This window comes from Mixophyes fleayi, chromosome 1, assembly GCF_038048845.1.
Source record: "Mixophyes fleayi isolate aMixFle1 chromosome 1, aMixFle1.hap1, whole genome shotgun sequence".
NCBI classification, from domain to species: Eukaryota; Metazoa; Chordata; class Amphibia; order Anura; family Limnodynastidae; genus Mixophyes; species Mixophyes fleayi.
In genome coordinates this window covers 390,351,366-390,372,745 of record NC_134402.1, presented here as the reverse complement: position 1 = coordinate 390,372,745, position 21,380 = coordinate 390,351,366, and the positions used below count along the sequence as shown (strand labels likewise).

The following is a 21,380-nucleotide window of genomic DNA, read 5'->3' as shown; positions in this document are numbered from 1 at the left end:
CAACATTAAAGTAATAGTATTCCCATTTAATAAATACATCTATTTACATCTATAAACAGCCACAGCAGTAAATTAATAGCACTTACATATAATAAATATACCTATTTCCCACAACCGTCACTGCCATTAAATAATTCATATTCACATTTAATAAATAAACCTCATGCTCCTCAAACTCAGTCCCACATTCAATTAATAGCCCCCAACCCACCCCTTCTTAAATTAATAGTTCCCACTATAAAATTAAATTGCCCCACCATCACCTTACAAACAAAATATCACCCATTAGTTAGCCACCACCTACCACACACACACACACACACATTACATTTCCACAAGCCCGCTGTGCCATCACACACACATTACTGTGCCCCTTCATAACCATGTTGTGCCCCCTTATGATCACACTGCGCCTTCCATGCTGCTTTTGCTCCCCCCTTCTCCTGGACCCCCTTTTTCACACTGTGACATTCTGCCTTTGCCTCCCTTCACATTCTGCCATGCTGCTTTGGCCCTCCTTCACACTATGCCATGCTGCCTTTGCCCTCCTTCACACTCTGCCATGCTGCCTTTGTCCCCCTGCTTCCTCTGCTTCCTCTGCCATGCTGCCTTTTCCCCTCTTCCCAGTCTGCCATGCTGCCTTTGCTCCCCCTTCCCAGTCTGCCATGCTGCCTTTGCTCCCCCTTCCCAGTCTGCCATGCTGCCTTTGCTCCCCCTTCACAGTCTGCCATGCTGCCTTGCTCCCCCTTCACAGTCTGCCATGCTGCCTTTGCTCCCAACTTGTTTCCGTTCCTTCACTTACCTTTTCTATCAGCTTCTTCTTCTGTTTTCTTGCCGACTACTCTCTGCGCTGCTCCTCAGTGAACGTGAATGACATCCAGTGCGAACAGAGCAGGGAGGAGGGGTGCCGTCGCTTTGACATCTGAAGACAAGAAGGGCCATCAGATGCTTTGTGAAAGAATTTCAGTGGTCTTGAAAATGCCTGGATGCCCAGCGGTTTTATTTTCATGTGGTTCTGACAATTCCGGCTTCCTGAGAGGGACAGATACGAACAACCTGGGGTGTCTGGTGGTGCCAATTTTTGTAATTGTCGAAGAGATTCTCCAAGATTTTGAGTTAACCCAGCATTGATTGCAAAAGATGTAATAATGGGAAGGGGTTCAGCCAGTGGAGAGTGACAAGAAACAAATCTTTGGGAGAGTGTGTCGGCTTTGATGTTCTTAGAACCAGGTCTATAAGGAATGATGATCATGAAGTGAGTGAAGAACAAAGCCAACGTGTCTGCTTGGAATTCAAACGTTTAGCAGATTAATTATTAAAATTAATAACAGATTCTTATGATCTGTAATAACAGAGATGGTATGCATTGCCCCTCTAATCAGTCTCGCCATTCTTATAAGGACAATTTTATAGCCAGGAGTTCACGGGTGCCTAGGTCATAGTTAGCTTCGGCAGAAAAGAATATCTGCGAGAAATAGGAACATGGATGTATCTTGTGGTCAAGAGGGTCTTTCTGAGACAATATGGTGCCAGCGCCAATATCGGAAGCATTGACCTCCACTATAAAGAATATATCCGGATTAGCATGTCTCAGGATGGATGGAGAAATAAATGCAGCCTTCAGAGCCTCAAACGAAGCGATAGCATCAGGGATCCAGTTAGCAGTATCAACTCCTTTGTGGGTAAAGGCAGTAATTGGGGCCACCAGATCCGAAAATTAATGGATGAATCTCTGATAAAAGTTTGGAAAGCACAGGAATCTTTGGATGGATTGCTGATTAGGTCCTGGAAAACCGCAGGAGCAGTTCCACGATCCCAGCTGTCAGCTGGAATTGTGGAACCTGGAAATTACCAGATACTCGTAATTGCCTGACTAGCTATTACAGGCGGTTTTCCATTCGTCACCCTCTTTGATGCGTACAAGGCTGTATGCGCTGCATAGGTCAATCTTGGTGAAAATTGTGGCACCCCGGAGCAGATCAAAGAGAACTGAAGTCAGCAGTAGCTGGTAGGTAATTTTACTGGTGATCTTATTAAACCTACAATAGTTTATGCAAGGTCGTAGAGTCCCGTCCTTCTTGGACACAAAAAAGAATCCGGTTAATGCAAGGGACTTTGAAGGCCTGAAAAAGCCCTTTTGAAAATTCTCTTTTACATAATCTTCCCTGGCCTGAGTCTTGGGTACAGAAAGATTTAGGGCCCAGAAATAAATCTATTGCACAATCATAAACACAATGTGGGGGTAATGTATCAGCTGCCTTTTTGGGGAGTACATCCCGAAAGTCATGATATGGCAATGGTAACTGATCAGGCAGGGACTGAAGCAACAGAAGATGAAAGGACAGCCAGGAAAAGGAGCAGAATGATCCCCAACAAACAATTTCCACCTTGCTCTGATCAATTTTTGGATTAAGGAGTTGGAGCCAGAGATGCTGCAAGATTAGGTCAACAGAAGGGAAACTGATGAGAGAGTATGCCAAGGACTCAGTATACAGGGCCCCACAGTGAGTTGCAGAAGAGGTGTTTGAGAAGTTATCTTGCCCCCAGGTAACGGATCACCGTAAAGACCACAGACAGTGATAGCTGGATCAATCTTAATGGAAGTAATGCCCAGAGAGCTGGCAAATTTGAGATTCAGGAAGTTCCCAGCAGCACCACTGTCCAGGAAGGCAGAGACAGAAGTAGTATGTGCCCCCAAAGAATTCAGAGCTTGAAATAGCAGGGCATTATTGGAAGATATAATCTGCAGACCTAGATGAACCTCATCCACATTCTCTAGGCCTGTTCTTTTCCTGGCTTATTAGGACAAGAATGGAGGAAATGGCCCCTGTTACCACAGTATAGACAAAGGCCCAAGGTACATCTCCTTGTCCTCTCTTCCAGAAAGTATGCTCCTAGCTGCATGAGTTCAGCGCTCCCTTTGCAGGTGGAGAATAAAGAACTGAAGGTACACAAGATGATGCCTCTTTTTCTGCTTTCCTCTCTTTGATACACCTATCAATATTAATGGATAGTTGCATCATACCTTCTAGAGAAGTGGGGGATGGATACTGCACAAGAAAATCCTTGATCTGTTCAGACAACCGTAGGCAGAACTGACTATGTAGGACTGGCTCCTTCTACTCGCTGTCAGTTGATCACCGCCAAAACCTTACATCAGCTGGTCTGATTTGGCAGAGGCCACCCGATCCAGGTCATCATATAGAAGGCCCAACGCATTGAAGAATGCATCCACTCTCTGTAGAGTGGGGCTGTCTTGAGGCAAGCTGAAAGCCCAGGTCTGAGGGTTTCCCTGAAGCAAGGCAATTACTATACCCACTCTCTGATGGAATGAAGTCGCAGACAAAAATATAGTTTACAGTTCTCCTTGAAATTCTGGAATAAAGTGCAATCTCCAGAGAAGTGGTCCACAAGGTTTAACTTGGGCTCCCCAGACAGTGCCAGAGTGGCTTGTAAAGACTTGGTCACCTCCTCTTTAAGCGACACTTTCTGGACAATTTAATACAAGGTATGGATCTGATCTGCCAAGACCTGGGCAGGAGCGGGAAATGTCTGGCTGGGGTCCGTGAAAACAGAGTCTTCCAGTACTTCCTTTTAGGGCTGGTTATAATGTAAGGACCATGGCTAAAAGATACATTTTTAGAACCTTTAGCAGCTGACTTTTCCATAGAACTAGAATGTCACTCGCCGGGGTATCGGGCTGCCCACCTGACCCCTGGCAATCTTACTTTGCTCCGGTGCTGCGCTCGGTCCCGGGCGCCGCCATCTTGGATTCTGCATGCGCAGACCCGCAATCTATAAAACCTATGGCTGTCTCCTCATTGGCCAGGCAATTTTGGCTCCAAATACAAAAGGCACTTCCTCCATTCACTCAGTGCCTGTTCCTCAGTTGCCTTTGGGTGCCTAAGACGTAGCTACTCTGATTCTACTCATCTGCAGAGCTGACACTCTACTCAAGTACCTGCTACTATACTCGTCTGCAAAGCTAACACTCCACTCAGGTACTGACTATCTATTCTACTCATCTGCAGAGCTGACACTCTACTCAAGTACCTGCTACTATACTCGTCTAGAAAGCTGACACTCTATTCCAGTACCTGCTACTATTCTCGTCTGCAAAGCTGACACTCTATTCAAGTACCTGCTACTATTCTCGTCTGCAAAGCTGACACTCCACTCAGGTACCGACTATCTATTCTACTCGTCTGCAGAGCTGACACTCTACTCAAATACCTGCTACTATACTCGTCTGCAAAGCTGACACTCTATTCCAGTACCTGCTACTCTACTCATCTGCAAGCTGACACTCTATTCTAGTACCTACTACTCTACTCGTCTGCAAGGCTGACATTCTATTCAAATACCTGCTATCCTACCTGCTGGTTTCCTGACTTCCCAAAAGGGCCTTGCTCAGTACTCTGGCAGGGGCCGCGACCTGCGAGCAGACGCAGCTAAGACCATTGTCACTCACCGGACTGTGAGTGCTTCTTCCCGGACATTTAGGAACCGTGGCCGTCCTCCATCCTGAGGGACTGCGCATGCGCAGCCCTTTCTATACCTCCAGTGTATGTTCCTTTAACTTAATTGGCAGATCAGACAACCTCCCTATATTAAGCACCTGTGGTCATCACCACATCGCCTGATCTTGGAGTCTCATTCCCCATGAGTCTCTGAAGGTGTTCCTGTGTTTCCTCGTTTATTCAGCCCAGCTGATTCCTGTGGTTTCCAAACCACTTCTACCTCTGTGGTTTCCAAACCACTTCTACTACTGTGGTTCCCATACCACTTCTACCATCTACTGTATCATCGTGACTGTGAGCTGATTCCTATCCGCTGCCTCCATGCACTACAGTCTTCTAACCACTTCAACTCTACCTTGTATCATTGGGACTGTTAGCTGATGCCTATCCGCTGCCTCCGTGCACTACAGTCTTTCATTCACATCCACTCACCTGTTCATGATTGTGACTGCCAGCTGATTCCTATCCGCTGCCTCCGTGCACTACAGGCTTCAACCTGCAACTCGTCTGTGTTTCATCATCGTGACTGTTTGGCTGATTTCTATCCGCTGCCTCCGTGCACTACAGTCTTCAACCTGCAACTCGTCTGTGTTTCATCATCGTGACTGCTAGCTGATTCCTATCCGCTGCCTCCGTGCACTACAGTCTTCAACCTGCAACCTGTCTGTGTTTCATCGTGACTGTTTAGCTGATTCCTATCCGCCGCCTCTGTGCGCTTCAGTCTTCAGCCCTTGTCAACTCTCCCGTGTTTCCTTGAGTCTGCTGCCACTATTGCTACCCGCTACTCTCCGTGATCAACTGTTCCAGTTCAACTCTGCTCTGGTGTCCTATCGTTACTGCACCTGCTGGTTGCTATTGGCTACCTCCGTGTTCCCGCAGAGACCCGCTGCTGTTACTTCTCAGCGCTACGCATCCATCTACTGCTGATCCGCTCTCCACGCCTTCCTGGATTCCCTGCTGGTCTACCTACCTGTGCGCTGCACCTGCTAGACCACCGCTTCACCCATCCAGGGACTTTGCATCCTGCCGGCCTCCTGCCGTTCAGGTATCTCTGCACTTCTGTCTGACTGCCTTCTCCTGAACCACGGTATGCATACTTCCCATTGACTGTGCTGTGTATTGCATACCTTGCTGGACTGTGTTGGTTCTCCTCTGGAGTGTACTATCCGCTGAGTCTATTGCCATCATTGACTGTGTTATCTCATGCTGGATTACTTCAAGAGACTTTCTATATTGGCAGTGTTGTTCAGTCATTTATACATTTATATTGTGCATATTACTGTGGATCAAAGTCAAGGTGCCCGTGTATATATTGTGTTGCAGTCTCTCCCCGTGCACCTCCTCACATATATATTCAGTGGTACAACTTGCTAGTGGCAGACCACTGACCCCTGTTTCCAGTTTCACCTGCTCCAGTATCCTCTCACATAGCAGTGGTACAACTTGCTAACGCAGACCACTGACTCCCCGGATACCTCCACTTGGATTCCATTCCTTCACTCAGACAGCGGTACAACTTGCTATCCGCAGACCGCTGACTCTCATCACCTCCTCGTTTCTGTTGGACATTCCTCCTCACTATAGCAGTGGTACAACTTGCTACCGCAGACCACTGACTACCTTCACGTGTCCTTTGTCCATACAGTTCCTCGTGTATTACTACCTCCATATTGCCAGTGCTGCTAGTCATAGACTTTCCTGAGCATCTCATCATCTGCTATTTCCTGTTCCGTGATCACCCTGCTACCAGAGTACCATATTACCACCTATACTGCTCTGGTAAGCCTATCACCTGGTGATCCCTGGGTAAAGACTCCTAGTGCCCGTGACAGTAAGATCAGGCCATGACAGACCCAGATACGGAACCTACCGCTAAAGAGATGCTGCAGCATCTGGTCAGCCGTGTGGAGCAACAGGATGCTCGCCAACAGCTGTTACTTCAATGTTACCAATCATTAACCTCCCAAGGAACATCTGGACAGACTGTTACAGCTAATATTGAAGCTCCTGTGCTTTCCTCCGTTTCCCCAGTGCCATCCCAGGTGTCTACAGCTCCTACGCTTCACCTGCCTACTCCGTCAAAATATGACGGGGACCCCAAAACTTGTAGAGGTTTCCTTAACCAATGTTCAGTCCATTTTGAACTCCAACCTCAAAATTTTTCTACCCATCGTTCCAGAGTGGCCTATCTTATCTCATTGTTTTCGGGACAAGCCCTGGCTTGGGCCTCCCCCCTGTGGGAAAGAAACGATCCAATTCTACAAGATAGTGCCAAATTCATTTCCACGTTCCGAAGTGTGTTCGATGAACCAGGTCGTGTGACCTCCGCTGCTTCCAGCATTCTTCGTTTGCGACAAGGCTCCCATACAGTAGGACAGTATGTCATTCAATTTAGGATCTTAGCCTCTGAACTTCAGTGGAACACTGAAGCATTAGTTGCCGCCTTCTGGCAGGGGCTCTCCGATAAAATTAAAGATGCACTGACTACCCAAGAGCTTCCTTCGTCACTAGAAGATTTGATCTCTCTTTGCCATCGTGTAGATATGAGATTTCGTGAAAGAGAGTCTGAGAAAACAACAGCTGTCAAAGCACCTCTTCGTTTAAACCCTCAATTTCGTCCAGCTCCATCCTCTGTGATTCCCATGGAGATAGGACGTTCCAAATTATCTTCAGAGGAAAGGAAACGAAGAGTAAAGAATAGACTCTGTATCTATTGTGCTGATTCCACGCATATGCTCAGCTCTTGCCCTAAGAGATCGGGAAATGCCAGGCCCTAACTAGTTCTGGAGAGGTGAAGTTAGGGTCCCTGGAGTCCTCTCCATTGTCTATGAAATCTAAAGTCTGCGCTTTTGATGTTACGATTTCCTTTGCTACCAAATCCTTTGAGTCACAGGCATTGATTGATTCCGGAGCAGCAGGAAATTTCATTTCTAAATCACTAGTGAATCAATGGTCCCTACCAGTGATCACTTTAAAAACACCCATTACTGTGACGGCTATAGATGGATCACGCCTCATCAATGGTCTCATCACCCAGAGTACGTCTCCAGTAACCCTTCAGATTGGTGTACTACACCATGAAGAAATTTCGTTTTTAATTCTTCCAGTTACGACAAGTCCGATTGTCTTAGGCCTTCCATGGCTTCAGTGTCACTCTCCCCAGATTGACTGGCGCACCCCTCAAGTTACGTCTTGGGGGTCTGAATGTCACCATCGTTGTCTCTCTCAAGTTATTCCTCTTAAAGTACAGCGATCTTCCATCTCATCTTCCTCCCCGGGACTCCCTCCTCAGTATGCTTCATTTGCCGATGTGTTTGATAAAGCTCAGTCTGAACGTCTTCCTCCTCATCGTTCTTGGGATTGTCCGATCGACCTTCTACCTGGCAAGACTCCTCCCAGGGGTCGGGTCTATCCTCTCTCGTTACCTGAAACTCAAGCCACATCTGAGTACATACAGGAGAATCTCCAGCGTGGGTTCATTCGACCTTCCACCTCTCCCGCTGGAGCTGGGTTCTTCTTCGTCAAAAAGAAGGATGGATCATTACGCCCTTGTATAGATTTTCGTGGACTCAACGCCATTACTATCAAGAATCGGTATCCCATTCCGCTGATCACTGAGCTATTTGATCGCATCAAGGGAGCTCGGATATTTACTAAGTTGGATCTTCGTGGTGCTTACAATTTAATTAGAATCCGTTCCGGTGACGAATGGAAGACCGCGTTTAACACCAGAGATGGGCATTACGAATATTTAGTAATGCCCTTCGGGCTGTGTAATGCCCCCGCTGTTTTCCAGGGTTTCATCAATGAGATCTTTCGGGACTTATTATATGTATGTGTCGTTGTCTACCTAGACGACATATTGATCTTCTCACAGGACCTGCCTTCTCATCACCAACATGTGGCAGAGGTCCTCTCCAGACTACGGAAAAACTCGTTGTTCTGTAAATTGGAAAAATGTTCATTCGAGTTACCCCAGATTCCATTCTTGGGGTATATAGTTTCCGGAGTTGGCCTGAAGATGGATCCAGACAAAGTAAATGCTGTACTACATTGGCCTCAGCCAACTACTCTTCGTGCCATCCAGCGTTTCTTAGGTTTTGCCAATTACTATAGACGCTTCATTCAAGACTTTTCATCCATTGCATCTCCCATTGTGGCCCTAACTCGGAAAGGGGCTAATACTAAGCAATGGTCATCTGAGGCTCTCCAAGCCTTTCAAATCCTCAAAGAGGCCTTCTCGTCTGCTCCCATTCTGCGACAGCCTGATGTGACACTCCCCTTCTTCCTAGAAGTAGATGCCTCTAATGTGGGCTTAGGAGCTATTCTCTCCCAACGCTCGGAGCAACAAAAATTACATCCTTGTGCCTTCTACTCTCGGGGTCTTCTGCCCGCAGAGAAAAATTATACTATCGGGGACAAGGAGTTGCTGGCCATCAAAGCTGCATTAGAGGAATGGAGATACTTGTTGGAAGGAGCTCGCCATCCGGTGACGATCTTCACGGATCATAAGAACTTGTCATATTTGCAATCTGCTCAATGCTTGAACCCTCGTCAAGCAAGATGGTCTCTTTTCTTTTCCCGTTTTGAATTAATTATAACCTTCAAACCAGCCGCTAAGAACAAGAAAGCTGACGCTCTATCTCGAGCTTTTGTGACGTCCTCTGATGTAGAAGAGGTTCCCAACCATGCTATTCTAGACCCCAAATGTATTTCTCTGGCTGCTTCATCCACCAAAATGCTACCATTTGGGAAGACCCTTGTGCCTCCTACTCTGAGGAGGAAAATCCTTTCGTGGTTCCATGCCTCTCGTTTTTCTGGACACGCCGGTGAACACAAGACCTTTGAGATTCTCTCTCGTAGTTACTGGTGGCCTTCAATGAGGAGAGACGTCAAAGAGTTTATTGCTTCCTGTGATTTATGTTCTCAGTTCAAATCCTCCCGCAGAACTCCAGCAGGGTTGCTGCGACCACTACCCATTCCGTCCAAGCCTTGGACCCATATTAGTATGGATTTCGTTACTGATTTGCCACCAAGTAAGAATCACAATACTATTTGGGTAGTGGTAGACAGATTTTCGAAGATGGTCCATTTCGTCCCTCTGTCCGGTTTACCTTCCTCGTCTACTCTGGCTGAACATTTCATTAAAGAAATCTTCCGCATCCATGGATGTCCGTCTGAGATTGTGTCGGATAGAGGAGTACAATTCGTTTCCAGATTCTGGCGGGCCCTTTGTAAAACCTTGGGCATACGATTAGCACTCTCATCGTCTTACCATCCGCAATCTAACGGACAAACGGAACGAGTCAATCAAGATCTTGAGACTTTTATTAGGATGTTCTCTTCAGCCAACCAAGACAACTGGGTAGAATTGCTCCCTTGGGCTGAATTCGCCCATAACAACATGTACCATGAGTCATCATCCAAAACTCCATTCTTTGTGGTCTACGGTCACCATCCGTCTTTTCCGGAATTTCCTGCCCTCCCGCCCACCCAAGTTCCTGCTGTGGAGACTGCTTGTCAAACCTTCAAAAATATCTGGTCTCAGGTCAAAACCTGTTTAAAGAAGACATCTAATAAATATAAGTCTTTCGCAGATAAGAAGAGGCGGGCTATTCCACCACTAAAAATTGGAGATCGTGTCTGGTTATCTACCAAAAATATTCGTTTGAAGGTTCCATCTATGAAATTCGCCCCTCGTTTTATTGGTCCATATAGGATCATTCAAGTTATCAATCCAGTATGTGTTAAACTTCTTCTTCCTAAGAATCTTCGGATTTCCAATGCCTTCCATGTGTCCTTGCTCAAACCTCTCATCATCAACCGTTTCTCGACTCCTCCCTCAGCACCGCAGCCAGTTCAAGTTCATCAGGAGGAGGATTTCGAGATTACTGAGGTATTGGATGCAAAAATTTCGCGAGGAGTCCTCCGTTTCCTCGTTCATTGGAAGGGCTTTGGTCCTGAAGAGCGTTCATGGATCAAAGCTGAAGATCTTAATGCTCCTGCCCTTCTGAAGAAGTTTTATTCCAAAAATCCGGACAAGCCCGGTTCCAGGCGTTCTGTGCCCACCTTTAAAAGGGGGGGTACTGTCACTCACCGGACTGTGAGTGCTTCTTCCCGGACATTTAGGAACCGTGGCCGTCCTCCATCCTGAGGGACTGCGCATGCGCAGCCCTTTCTATACCTCCAGTGTATGTTCCTTTAACTTAATTGGCAGATCAGGCAACCTCCCTATATTAAGCACCTGTGGTCATCACCACATCGCCTGATCTTGGAGTCTCATTCCCCATGAGTCTCTGAAGGTGTTCCTGTGTTTCCTCGTTTATTCAGCCCAGCTGATTCCTGTGGTTTCCAAACCACTTCTACCTCTGTGGTTTCCAAACCACTTCTACTACTGTGGTTCCCATACCACTTCTACCATCTACTGTATCATCGTGACTGTGAGCTGATTCCTATCCGCTGCCTCCGTGCACTACAGTCTTCTAACCACTTCAACTCTACCTTGTATCATTGGGACTGTTAGCTGATGCCTATCCGCTGCCTCCGTGCACTACAGTCTTTCATTCACATCCACTCACCTGTTCATGATTGTGACTGCCAGCTGATTCCTATCCGCTGCCTCCGTGCACTACAGGCTTCAACCTGCAACTCGTCTGTGTTTCATCATCGTGACTGTTTGGCTGATTTCTATCCGCTGCCTCCGTGCACTACAGTCTTCAACCTGCAACTCGTCTGTGTTTCATCATCGTGACTGCTAGCTGATTCCTATCCGCTGCCTCCGTGCACTACAGTCTTCAACCTGCAACCTGTCTGTGTTTCATCGTGACTGTTTAGCTGATTCCTATCCGCCGCCTCTGTGCGCTTCAGTCTTCAGCCCTTGTCAACTCTCCCGTGTTTCCTTGAGTCTGCTGCCACTATTGCTACCCGCTACTCTCCGTGATCAACTGTTCCAGTTCAACTCTGCTCTGGTGTCCTATCGTTACTGCACCTGCTGGTTGCTATTGGCTACCTCCGTGTTCCCGCAGAGACCCGCTGCTGTTACTTCTCAGCGCTACGCATCCATCTACTGCTGATCCGCTCTCCACGCCTTCCTGGATTCCCTGCTGGTCTACCTACCTGTGCGCTGCACCTGCTAGACCACCGCTTCACCCATCCAGGGACTTTGCATCCTGCCGGCCTCCTGCCGTTCAGGTATCTCTGCACTTCTGTCTGACTGCCTTCTCCTGAACCACGGTATGCATACTTCCCATTGACTGTGCTGTGTATTGCATACCTTGCTGGACTGTGTTGGTTCTCCTCTGGAGTGTACTATCCGCTGAGTCTATTGCCATCATTGACTGTGTTATCTCATGCTGGATTACTTCAAGAGACTTTCTATATTGGCAGTGTTGTTCAGTCATTTATACATTTATATTGTGCATATTACTGTGGATCAAAGTCAAGGTGCCCGTGTATATATTGTGTTGCAGTCTCTCCCCGTGCACCTCCTCACATATATATTCAGTGGTACAACTTGCTAGTGGCAGACCACTGACCCCTGTTTCCAGTTTCACCTGCTCCAGTATCCTCTCACATAGCAGTGGTACAACTTGCTAACGCAGACCACTGACTCCCCGGATACCTCCACTTGGATTCCATTCCTTCACTCAGACAGCGGTACAACTTGCTATCCGCAGACCGCTGACTCTCATCACCTCCTCGTTTCTGTTGGACATTCCTCCTCACTATAGCAGTGGTACAACTTGCTACCGCAGACCACTGACTACCTTCACGTGTCCTTTGTCCATACAGTTCCTCGTGTATTACTACCTCCATATTGCCAGTGCTGCTAGTCATAGACTTTCCTGAGCATCTCATCATCTGCTATTTCCTGTTCCGTGATCACCCTGCTACCAGAGTACCATATTACCACCTATACTGCTCTGGTAAGCCTATCACCTGGTGATCCCTGGGTAAAGACTCCTAGTGCCCGTGACAACCATACTGTTTTGCGGCAGTTCCTGGTGAACACCGTCTGCTCATTAGACTCCGCGCCCTGTTGGTGTAGCGCTAAACTGTGCAGACCCTAGGATTTGCCTATCGCCTGAGACCGTGACATAGAATAATTCGGAGGTACTAGGATGCTTCCAGGTAAAGGAGACAAAAGGTCATAACAAACAATCTTAGGACAGCAGGGTATCCACAGTACAGCAGGTCAGCAATCAGAGAAATACACTCACACTATAACCGACAAGGAGGCCAAGCCCTCCCTGCCTTAAATACAGAGTGTGGCGATTCAGAGGGTGCCATAAAAGAATTATCAGCCTCCTAAGGCTGACAGCTGGGATCGTGGAACCTGGAATTGATGTCCCTGCTGTCAGGGGGATAGTCGGGACCAGCCCCTACAGAGAGTAAACGAGTTGCTGTAGCGGCGACTTGTGACAATCACATGTTACCCCCCACCTGATGATGCAAAATTGCACCATAAAGCTCCGGCCACCTCTTCTTTTCAAATGCTACACCCACATCTCCCAGAACTAAGGTATACAACGTAGACAAGTATGCTATGACAGCTTATATTAGACATCAGAGAGAATTCTTCAGTGAAAATGGAAATTAGAAGGAGGCTCATTTCAAAACTCCCAGGTTGTCATCTATGCAGTAAGAGTAAAAACAGAAGTAAAAAATTCAATTGAGTTTGGAAGGTTTAAGGGCCTCTAACTATACTGCAGTGTAATCATGAATTTGAGCTGGCTCCAATTTTCAGTTCAAAGTTTGTGGCTCGGATTCATGGTTTCTCATTCTTAAAAATAAACTATATTGCATTGTTCAAAATTGAAATTCGTAGTTTAACACTTGAGGTTCTCCCCTCACATGGAAATCTTAAATATACTATACAATGTAGCAATTAAGCTTGACCACACTCAAACTGGCTCCAACAGGTTTCAGCTCAAAAATTGTTTACCTCAAAATTTTTAATCTGTCTAAATTTAGATAATTTCCCTAGGTTTTACAAACTAGGTCAAAAACTAATCTGAAACAATAGAACATCTCTATTAAATTATGTCAGCGGTTCCCAAAGTGTGAGCTGCGGTTCCCAGGGGTGTTGTGGCGCTGTCAAAATGGCCAGAAAAAAAAAAATACTTACCAATCCGGCAGTGCCCGGGACCCAGCATCCTCGTCTCTGCTGCCACTTCTCGCTGAATATGTCGGGTGTTATGTTATCACGCCCAACATATTCAGTGAGAAGCGGCAGGAGAGAGGAGGATGCTGGGTCCCGGCGCTGCCGGATTGGTAACAAGATAGAAGAAAAGACAGAAGAAATAGAAGAAAGAAGGCCAAGTATGGTAAGTAAAGAAATGGATGGGAAATGTTGATAGGAAACAGCAATAGAGGGGCAAAAGAGTGAAGGAGGGGGCAGAGTGAGGATGAAGAGGGTACAGAGTAAGGATGAAGAGAGCACAGAGCGAGGATGAAAAGGGCACAGAGTGTGTGGATGAAGGAGAGCACATAGTGTGTGGATAAAGGAAGGCACAGAGTCTGTGGATGAAGAAGGTCAGAGAGTGTGTGGATGAAGGGAGCAAAGAGCGAGGTTGAAGAGGGAACAGAGTGTGTGGATGAAGGAGGGCACAGAGTGTGTGGATGAAGGAGGGCACAGAGTTTGTGGATGAAGAAGGGCACAGAGTGTGTGGATGAAGGAGGCCACAGAGTGTGTGGATGAAGGGAGCACAGAGCGAGGATGAAGAGGGCACAGAGCGAGGATGAAGAGGGCACAGAGTGTGTGGATGAAGGAGAGCATAGAGTGTGTGGATGAAGGAGGGCACAGAGTTTGTGGATGAAGAAGGGCACAGAGTGTGTGGATGAAGGGACACAAAGTGTGGATGAAGGAGGGCACAGAGTGTGTGGATGAAGGAGGCCACAGAGTGTGTGGATGAAGGGACACAAAGTGTGGATGAAGGAGGGCACAGAGTGTGTGAATGAAGGAGCACAGTGTGATGATTTTTGTACATGTTGTTGTTTTATTTTGTTTGATTATTCCTCTTAATATTAGCTGTAAATTATTCTTTGACAGAAATATAATTGAAAAAAATATATAAAAATAGTATTTTCCCTTGGATTTATGTGTATTATTTTTGCAAACTACTTAATAAGTATTTCTGTCCTGACCTAAATACTTTTTACGTTATTTTGACCCAACTACTTATAAAACGGTACTGCTCAGTAATTATTTTGGAGGAGTGCCTTGAAAAAATTATGGAGACTCTAAGGGTGCTGCGAGCTGAAAAAGCTTGGGAACCACTGAACTATGTCATTGGTCTCGCTTTGAGTAATACTGGTCCTGACAGGTACTGGTAAGTAAAAGTAATGAAATCATAAATTGCAGATAAGTGGTGTATTAGAAGTAAATGTGGGTACAAATTCCAATTCTACCAAAGCAAAATATTTACCGTCAATCCTTCAAATCTGGAGTAATTCTTAATGTACAGCTGAATGTCATCTTCAGATTTTTTGCTCCGGAGAAATTCACACCTTTTAAAAAAAAATCATTGATTTAATTATTTTGTATCACATATTAAACTTTTGATCAAATCAAATCAGTCACTATGTATTTTGATGCCCAGATTTGAAATGTAAGAAATGTTGATTTAAGGGAGAAGCCATTATGTAAATATTTAATGTGTTTTGTGGCTCTAGATAATGGACCTGATTCAAATCAGAATGCACATTGCACGAAAGTTGTGGTTTAATAAATATCACGGAGCTTCAGTGTGTTCCAACTGTATTCAAGTTCAAACAGATTTCAAGATGCATTTAGATATGAATCTGGATGTAAGTATACTCTGCCTAAACGGTACTTGCCATAAGAGATAAACATATGTGCAACATAAGGTTACATCAGAACGCATACAAAAATATCTATATTATAAAATAAATGAATAGCAATAAAATCATTAATAAAAATATGGTGGTTTGTATAATTTTTGTTACATTTTTTTCTTTACATTAAATACATAAATCAAGATGTTCTTAAAGCTTACTGTACATACAATGTGTTTTTATGGTCTATCTTACTTGAATACACATATGTTTACTTTTTCAAAGACTATGCCATGCCAGTGATCACTATCAGTAGGCACTCACACCTGCCTTGCAGCTGGTCTGAAACTAAGCGCACTTAAGATTAAACCAGAACCTGAATCGGTTGCATCGGAGTTGGCACGCCCTTGGAACGCACTTACTCTGCAGTGTCCATGTCCATCCCCCCTTTCCACCCCAGTTCAGCCCTTCAAGTCATAGGTCAGTAGTAAGTTTCATTTGCTTTCAGACATAAATCGCATGGAATTGGGCTCATTTGCGTAAGGTCAATTTCTGAGCATGCACAGAGCTAGTTCATGCAAGATACCCGAACTGACTTACGCCTGAACATGAATCAAGTCTAATATGTTCAAAAAGGCAACATAATAATGGTTGTTTGCTCATTGTACATTATGGTAACAAAAATTGAATCTATGCTAGCAGCAACATAGGAAAGAATGTCATAAAACTTGCACTGCTTTTTAAGCACTTACCAGGGTAAATTGTTATTTTCTGGTAAGTGCGTATATTTCTGCAAGAAACACTGGTAAGGCAATGACCATCAAAACATAAAACTTTTCATAAGTCTGGCAGTGAAAACAGAAATTGTTAATGTCATGTACTGTGTATTCTTGTGTTATATGATATCAGAAAAATCAATAATTTTATAAAACTCACTGAGGAAACCACTTTGCATGTTCTCTCCAGGGGTCGTCATTTTCTTCCCAGTTGCCCAAACATCCACCACAGGAGAAGCATTGGACGGTGTCTCTTGTTCCTAGGTTATTTTATATGGTAAAAGATTATGGTTAATTGACAACAAAGTTTTCTAACCACTTTCCGATTGGATGGTTTTCCGCTCTTCATTATAAGGTAAATCCTCTCACTTTAGAAGGAATAAATGTTTTGACAAAGACAATAGTATACAGTTTTTATTGTCAGAGATATAGCATACTTGCCCACTCTCCCAGAATGTCTGGGAGACTCCCGAAATTCGTGTAGCAGGCCACTATCCTGCATCCTGCCCCCTTCCTAGTGAAGTGGGATGGGGGCATCTGTGGCGCAATTCATGTTGAATTGTGTCATGACTCACCATGCCCCACCCCCTTCCTCACACTTCTCCCTCTGGGATCTCCTGGACAACTTTATTTTTACACTGCAATTTAGGATTGTGCAAGGACTTGCCCCCTCGCCCCCCACCCCCAATATCCAGCTCTAAATCTGTCAGCACATTATAAACTTATCTCCTCTGCAGGTAAACATGGTTTTGCTAGTGATTTATTTATTTGCTTAGGTGGATTTACTGAACCTAGATATTTACCACAGTGATGTTTCACAAAGGCAGTTCCCAAAAGCAGAATGTGAGTGTGCACCTATGTATGCACTAGCCAGATAAATAGGCACCTTTACGCATAAATAAGTGCACTACGGATACGCATTTACTTGTAAATGACCCAATATCCTTCTAATATATCTCTATAACTTGTACAGCAACAAAATGGTCAAGAATTATAACTATACAAAATGATATATGTTTAACTGGTTCTGGAATTACATCAAAATCAATTTCTTTCTGCAGCTTTAGTGCCAGTTGCCATATATCCACTGTGCAGGATTCCCATATGTGTAAGCATGAAACTAAGACTCCTTGTCACAAGACGTTTGTTCACTCAGTAAAACCAAATACACATTTTCTTTTATGTGCCAAATACAATAAAACAGTTGTAGGTTTAACCCCCCCATCCACCCTACACAACCCAATTCAAGGTCCATTGGGAGAAAAATGGGATTACAAAATGACATTTTCCAGTGGCAAAAGTCAGGACATTCCTTGGACAACTAGGGCACAAGGGAGGCTTACCAGTGGGTGGAGCTATCATCAACCAGAGAGCTTGGTATAAAAATAGGAAACCTACTAATGCATAGTTGTTATTGTATAAAGTGGACAGGGAGAATGGTTCCCTTCCAGTCATTAGTATACAAGAATATTAAAATAACTTACCAATGAAGAAAAATCCAGCCTGTGCAAGGACAGAGGGCTCTATTAAAGCATACACAGGCCAGCAGCTGTAAGATTGTTGTCTGGTTGGTTCATCCTTCATTGATTCCTTGTGATGCCCTGGACTAAACTTCGCTGGCTGCAAGCGAACATCATATTTTTCTATATTACCAACATCCTTGCCCTGAATAAACCCACAAGTCGGATTGAATTTTCGATGGTTCTCTATTGGGGTGGCACTTAAAGATTGCTTACACAGTACCAGCCCACAGCAGAAGCATTGGCAGCTGTTCTCCAAACCAGTACAGAAGAATCCAGCAGAAGCCAGCTCTTTTGGGGACCAGGTTGACGAGGGTTTTAGTTCCAAGATATTCCTTAACCTCTTTGCTTCACTTCTCATAGAGTAGTTGGGGCCTTTAGGCAGTTGCTCACGTATTTTTCTATGGGTTTCTTTCATTTCAGAGATAAGTTTGTCTAAGTCCATATGCATAAAAGAAGCTGGTAGAACAGGCTTTAAAGATGGGTCAAACTCAGATATGTTTGTGAGGTCCATACTTTCAGAAGATAAACGATGCTTCAATATACTGCATAAACGTAATATACAGAATTTGTTTTCAGAATGAAGCTGTAAAAATATAAGGGAAAAATAGTACTAGAATTTATGTTGTATGTGGCCAGGTCCACTAAGCCCCTCCAACACCCACACACACCTCCCACACGTGCTATGGGAAATGTTTTATTAAACACTGTCAGTGTAGGGTGCCTTGTATTAATGTAAAATCTATGTGGAAAAAATGTCTGCAAATGTTTATAGTTCAAGACATAAAATAAAAAATTCTCCAAGATCGGATTTAGTGGAGCCATGCTGGAGAGGGGGCTGAGCCGGTACTCAGTTTAGCAGTACATCAACACGGGAGGAAAACACCCCCCCTGCATTTGAGTACAATATTAAATGAAAGAGCATAGTCCATGCTGATTCACGTGAGAGAAAACTGAATCAACCTGGAACGGATATACCATGATCACCGAATTAGTCAGAAAAACTAATTTTGTGGGCTCTGTCATATAGTTATTTCTATAACCAGATGGTTTAATATACACTTTTATCAATATACAGCAAGAAAATTAAGACATAGAATAACACTGATTTCTTGGGCTCTCCAACATTGTTATTTCTATACATATTTATTAAGAAAGCCTAACGCAAGTAAATTTTTGGGGAGTTATGTCTTAAAATCACCAGTACACTATCTGTTGCTTAAAACCATTTGAATCATTGTAAAAGGTTACAAATATCTGTCACCTAAATAAAGTGGGCCTCATTCACAATTCACACTGCAAAACACCTTGGTTTGCGCTAGTGCATCTGAAAGAAGTGCCCAGCACACAGCAAGGTGTTTGCCTACTCTCCGCGCTCAGGGGAGGTTTCTGTGAACTAGTATACTTAGGTATGCAGAGGTGGAAAATCTGCAAAGGTGCGCTGTTCATAATGTAAATGTAATATCAAAGCAAACATTCAACCTCCTACTACTTTAGGGCCATCCCTTTCATTAAACTGTTTCTTTTCTTCTCCAAATATACAACTCTGCTTAGTCTCAATTATGGCTTAAGTTCATCAAGAGAGTGAGGCGACATCAGGGTGTAAATGTATTAAACAGCACATTTTGCAAGTCGCCAATTTTCAGCGAGTTTGAAAGCTAATTTTAATACAGCATTGTGTTTAAAGGCAGGATTTGCCTTTTAAGACATTGCAGTTTTAAATTTTTCTGTCAAACTCGCCGAATATTTGCTGTCAAACTTAAAACTTGACGAATATCGGCGACTTGCAATAATCGCTGTTTATTAAATAAATCCCCAGGACTGGTTTTATTGGAAATGGTAATTTTATATGTGTGCAGCTCAGTATTCCAAGTGGAAATTTAGAAGTGGCGGTATGTAAATTGTAAAGGAAATGTAAGTGACTGGACCTTTATGGGTTTACAATGAAGGCAATAGAAGACGTGGCGGTATGTCTTACCACCATATACACCCACACTTCGACTGGTGAGGCTTCTTATTTGATTGCTTGAAGTGCACCAATACATTCTCCTCTTGGACGAAGTGCACCATGAGAGATTTAAATAAGTAAAATACATGGTGGTACAGGATAAAATGTAATGCTTCCCTTATTTTGTGCATTGTGGTACATACACAGTATGTGAACTAATTCTGTCTAGTCTGAGATGGTGATAAGATCGGTTTGCTAACTATGACCACACATGTTGCAAATATTGCAGCAGATATTGAGCAATTTGCCAGCTAGCTCAGCATATATGACCCAAAACCAATATTGGGTATGTTGGTAATTGTGGTCAGACAGCACTAACAAGGTCTATTTACGCAAAAAAAAAAAATAATTGGCTTTTCAGCCTGTGCACAAAATAGATGCCATGCAATATAGCCATCCACATGTGTAAAATTATTGAGTGACCTTTATTTGCAAAGGTTTGGGGCAGTTACAAGTAAATGCACTGAGTTGACTTTGATATATTACTTGAAAAAAATTTACCTTTGAAATTCAAGCCTAATCAAGCTTTTTTTTTTTTTTTTTTTTTTTTTTAAACATTTAACAGGCCGGTTGGAGTTGTTATTAAATATGGTAATATGAAGACTGCATAATGTGAATAATTTTTAGGAGATTCAAAGTATTATATTGGAAGAGAATTATTATGTGTTATAAAGAATTGCAAAGCAACTTAAGCAAAGGAGAAGTGAATTGTTCACATATTTATTTCAAACTTTATTTTCAGAAATTTGGAAAGTTATGGACTGATAGCGCTGATGAAAATGGATGTCAAATATTAGCCAAATTGTAAGTTAAAAATTCCACAGGGATCTCTTTTGTACTGGCTACAAAAATAATATTATATGCCCGAATACCATATCATTTAGTACATCATATTGCACCTTTCAGATTTGAGCAGTCTATTTTTATATGAAAAATTATGTTTCTGAATTTGCCAGATAATAATAAACACAGGATGTGTGTTATAAAGGGAGAAATGGGTTTGACTTAATTAAAGGAACTTTAATTCCCAAGCACTACAGGCTTTCTGATGCTATAGAAATAATTGGGAATGATGTTGATTTTTTCTCCATTTATACTTGTGTGTGTAAGTATATGTGTAAGATACTACTACTGCTTTTCTACTGATGTTTGTTTCATGCGCCTTATTGTTTATTTCATTGAAATATTACTGCATATTTGATTTTTTGTGTGTATTATATAATTAATTAGCTAGTTTTTCTATGTTATGAAGATGACCAAAAAGATCTAGTAAACAGTGGTCATAGTTGAAATATAATAGTTTACACTTAACTTGCATTGAAAGAAAACAGTAATATCTTTTACTTACCAAAGTTATATCTGAGGAGTTCAGTCCCACAACTGCTGGGAAGAAGCTGTTGCATTACTAATATTACAATAAAGGCGTTGCCAGCAAGTGTAGCGTTGAATGTGCTAATACAAGGAACGAGGAAGTAAAATGACCACATATTAAGGAGAAGTATCTGTCCAAAAAAGATACATTTTTGGGACATAAACACAACAGATCATCATCATCATTATTTATTTAGATAGCGCCACTAATTCCGCAGCGCTGTACAGATAACTCACTCACATCAGTCCCTGCCCCATTGGAGCTTACAGTCTAAATTCCCTACTATAGACACACACTCACACACACAGACAGACAGACAGATATTTCCGGTACTAATAATGACTGAGTGGTGAGATGCCAAAGCTAGGGAATCTGCTATCCCAAACA

General features: G+C 43.6%; 1 protein-coding gene across 1 annotated transcript in view; it reads right to left on the bottom strand.

Annotated features, from left to right (window-relative positions):
* The window catches only part of LOC142098082 (baculoviral IAP repeat-containing protein 1-like), a 57,151-nt gene extending 36,130 nt beyond the window's left edge, over positions 1 to 21,021 (bottom strand). The window contains exons 1-4 of the mRNA XM_075180560.1: positions 20,970 to 21,021; positions 17,578 to 18,199; positions 16,254 to 16,353; positions 14,948 to 15,029 (exon numbers count right to left, since the gene is read on the bottom strand). Coding sequence (XP_075036661.1) covers positions 14,948 to 15,029; positions 16,254 to 16,353; positions 17,578 to 18,127 — 732 coding nt within the window. The 5' untranslated portion in view covers positions 18,128 to 18,199; positions 20,970 to 21,021. The remainder of the gene's footprint in view (positions 1 to 14,947; positions 15,030 to 16,253; positions 16,354 to 17,577; positions 18,200 to 20,969) is intronic.
* Between the last annotated feature and the right edge of the window lie 359 nt (positions 21,022 to 21,380).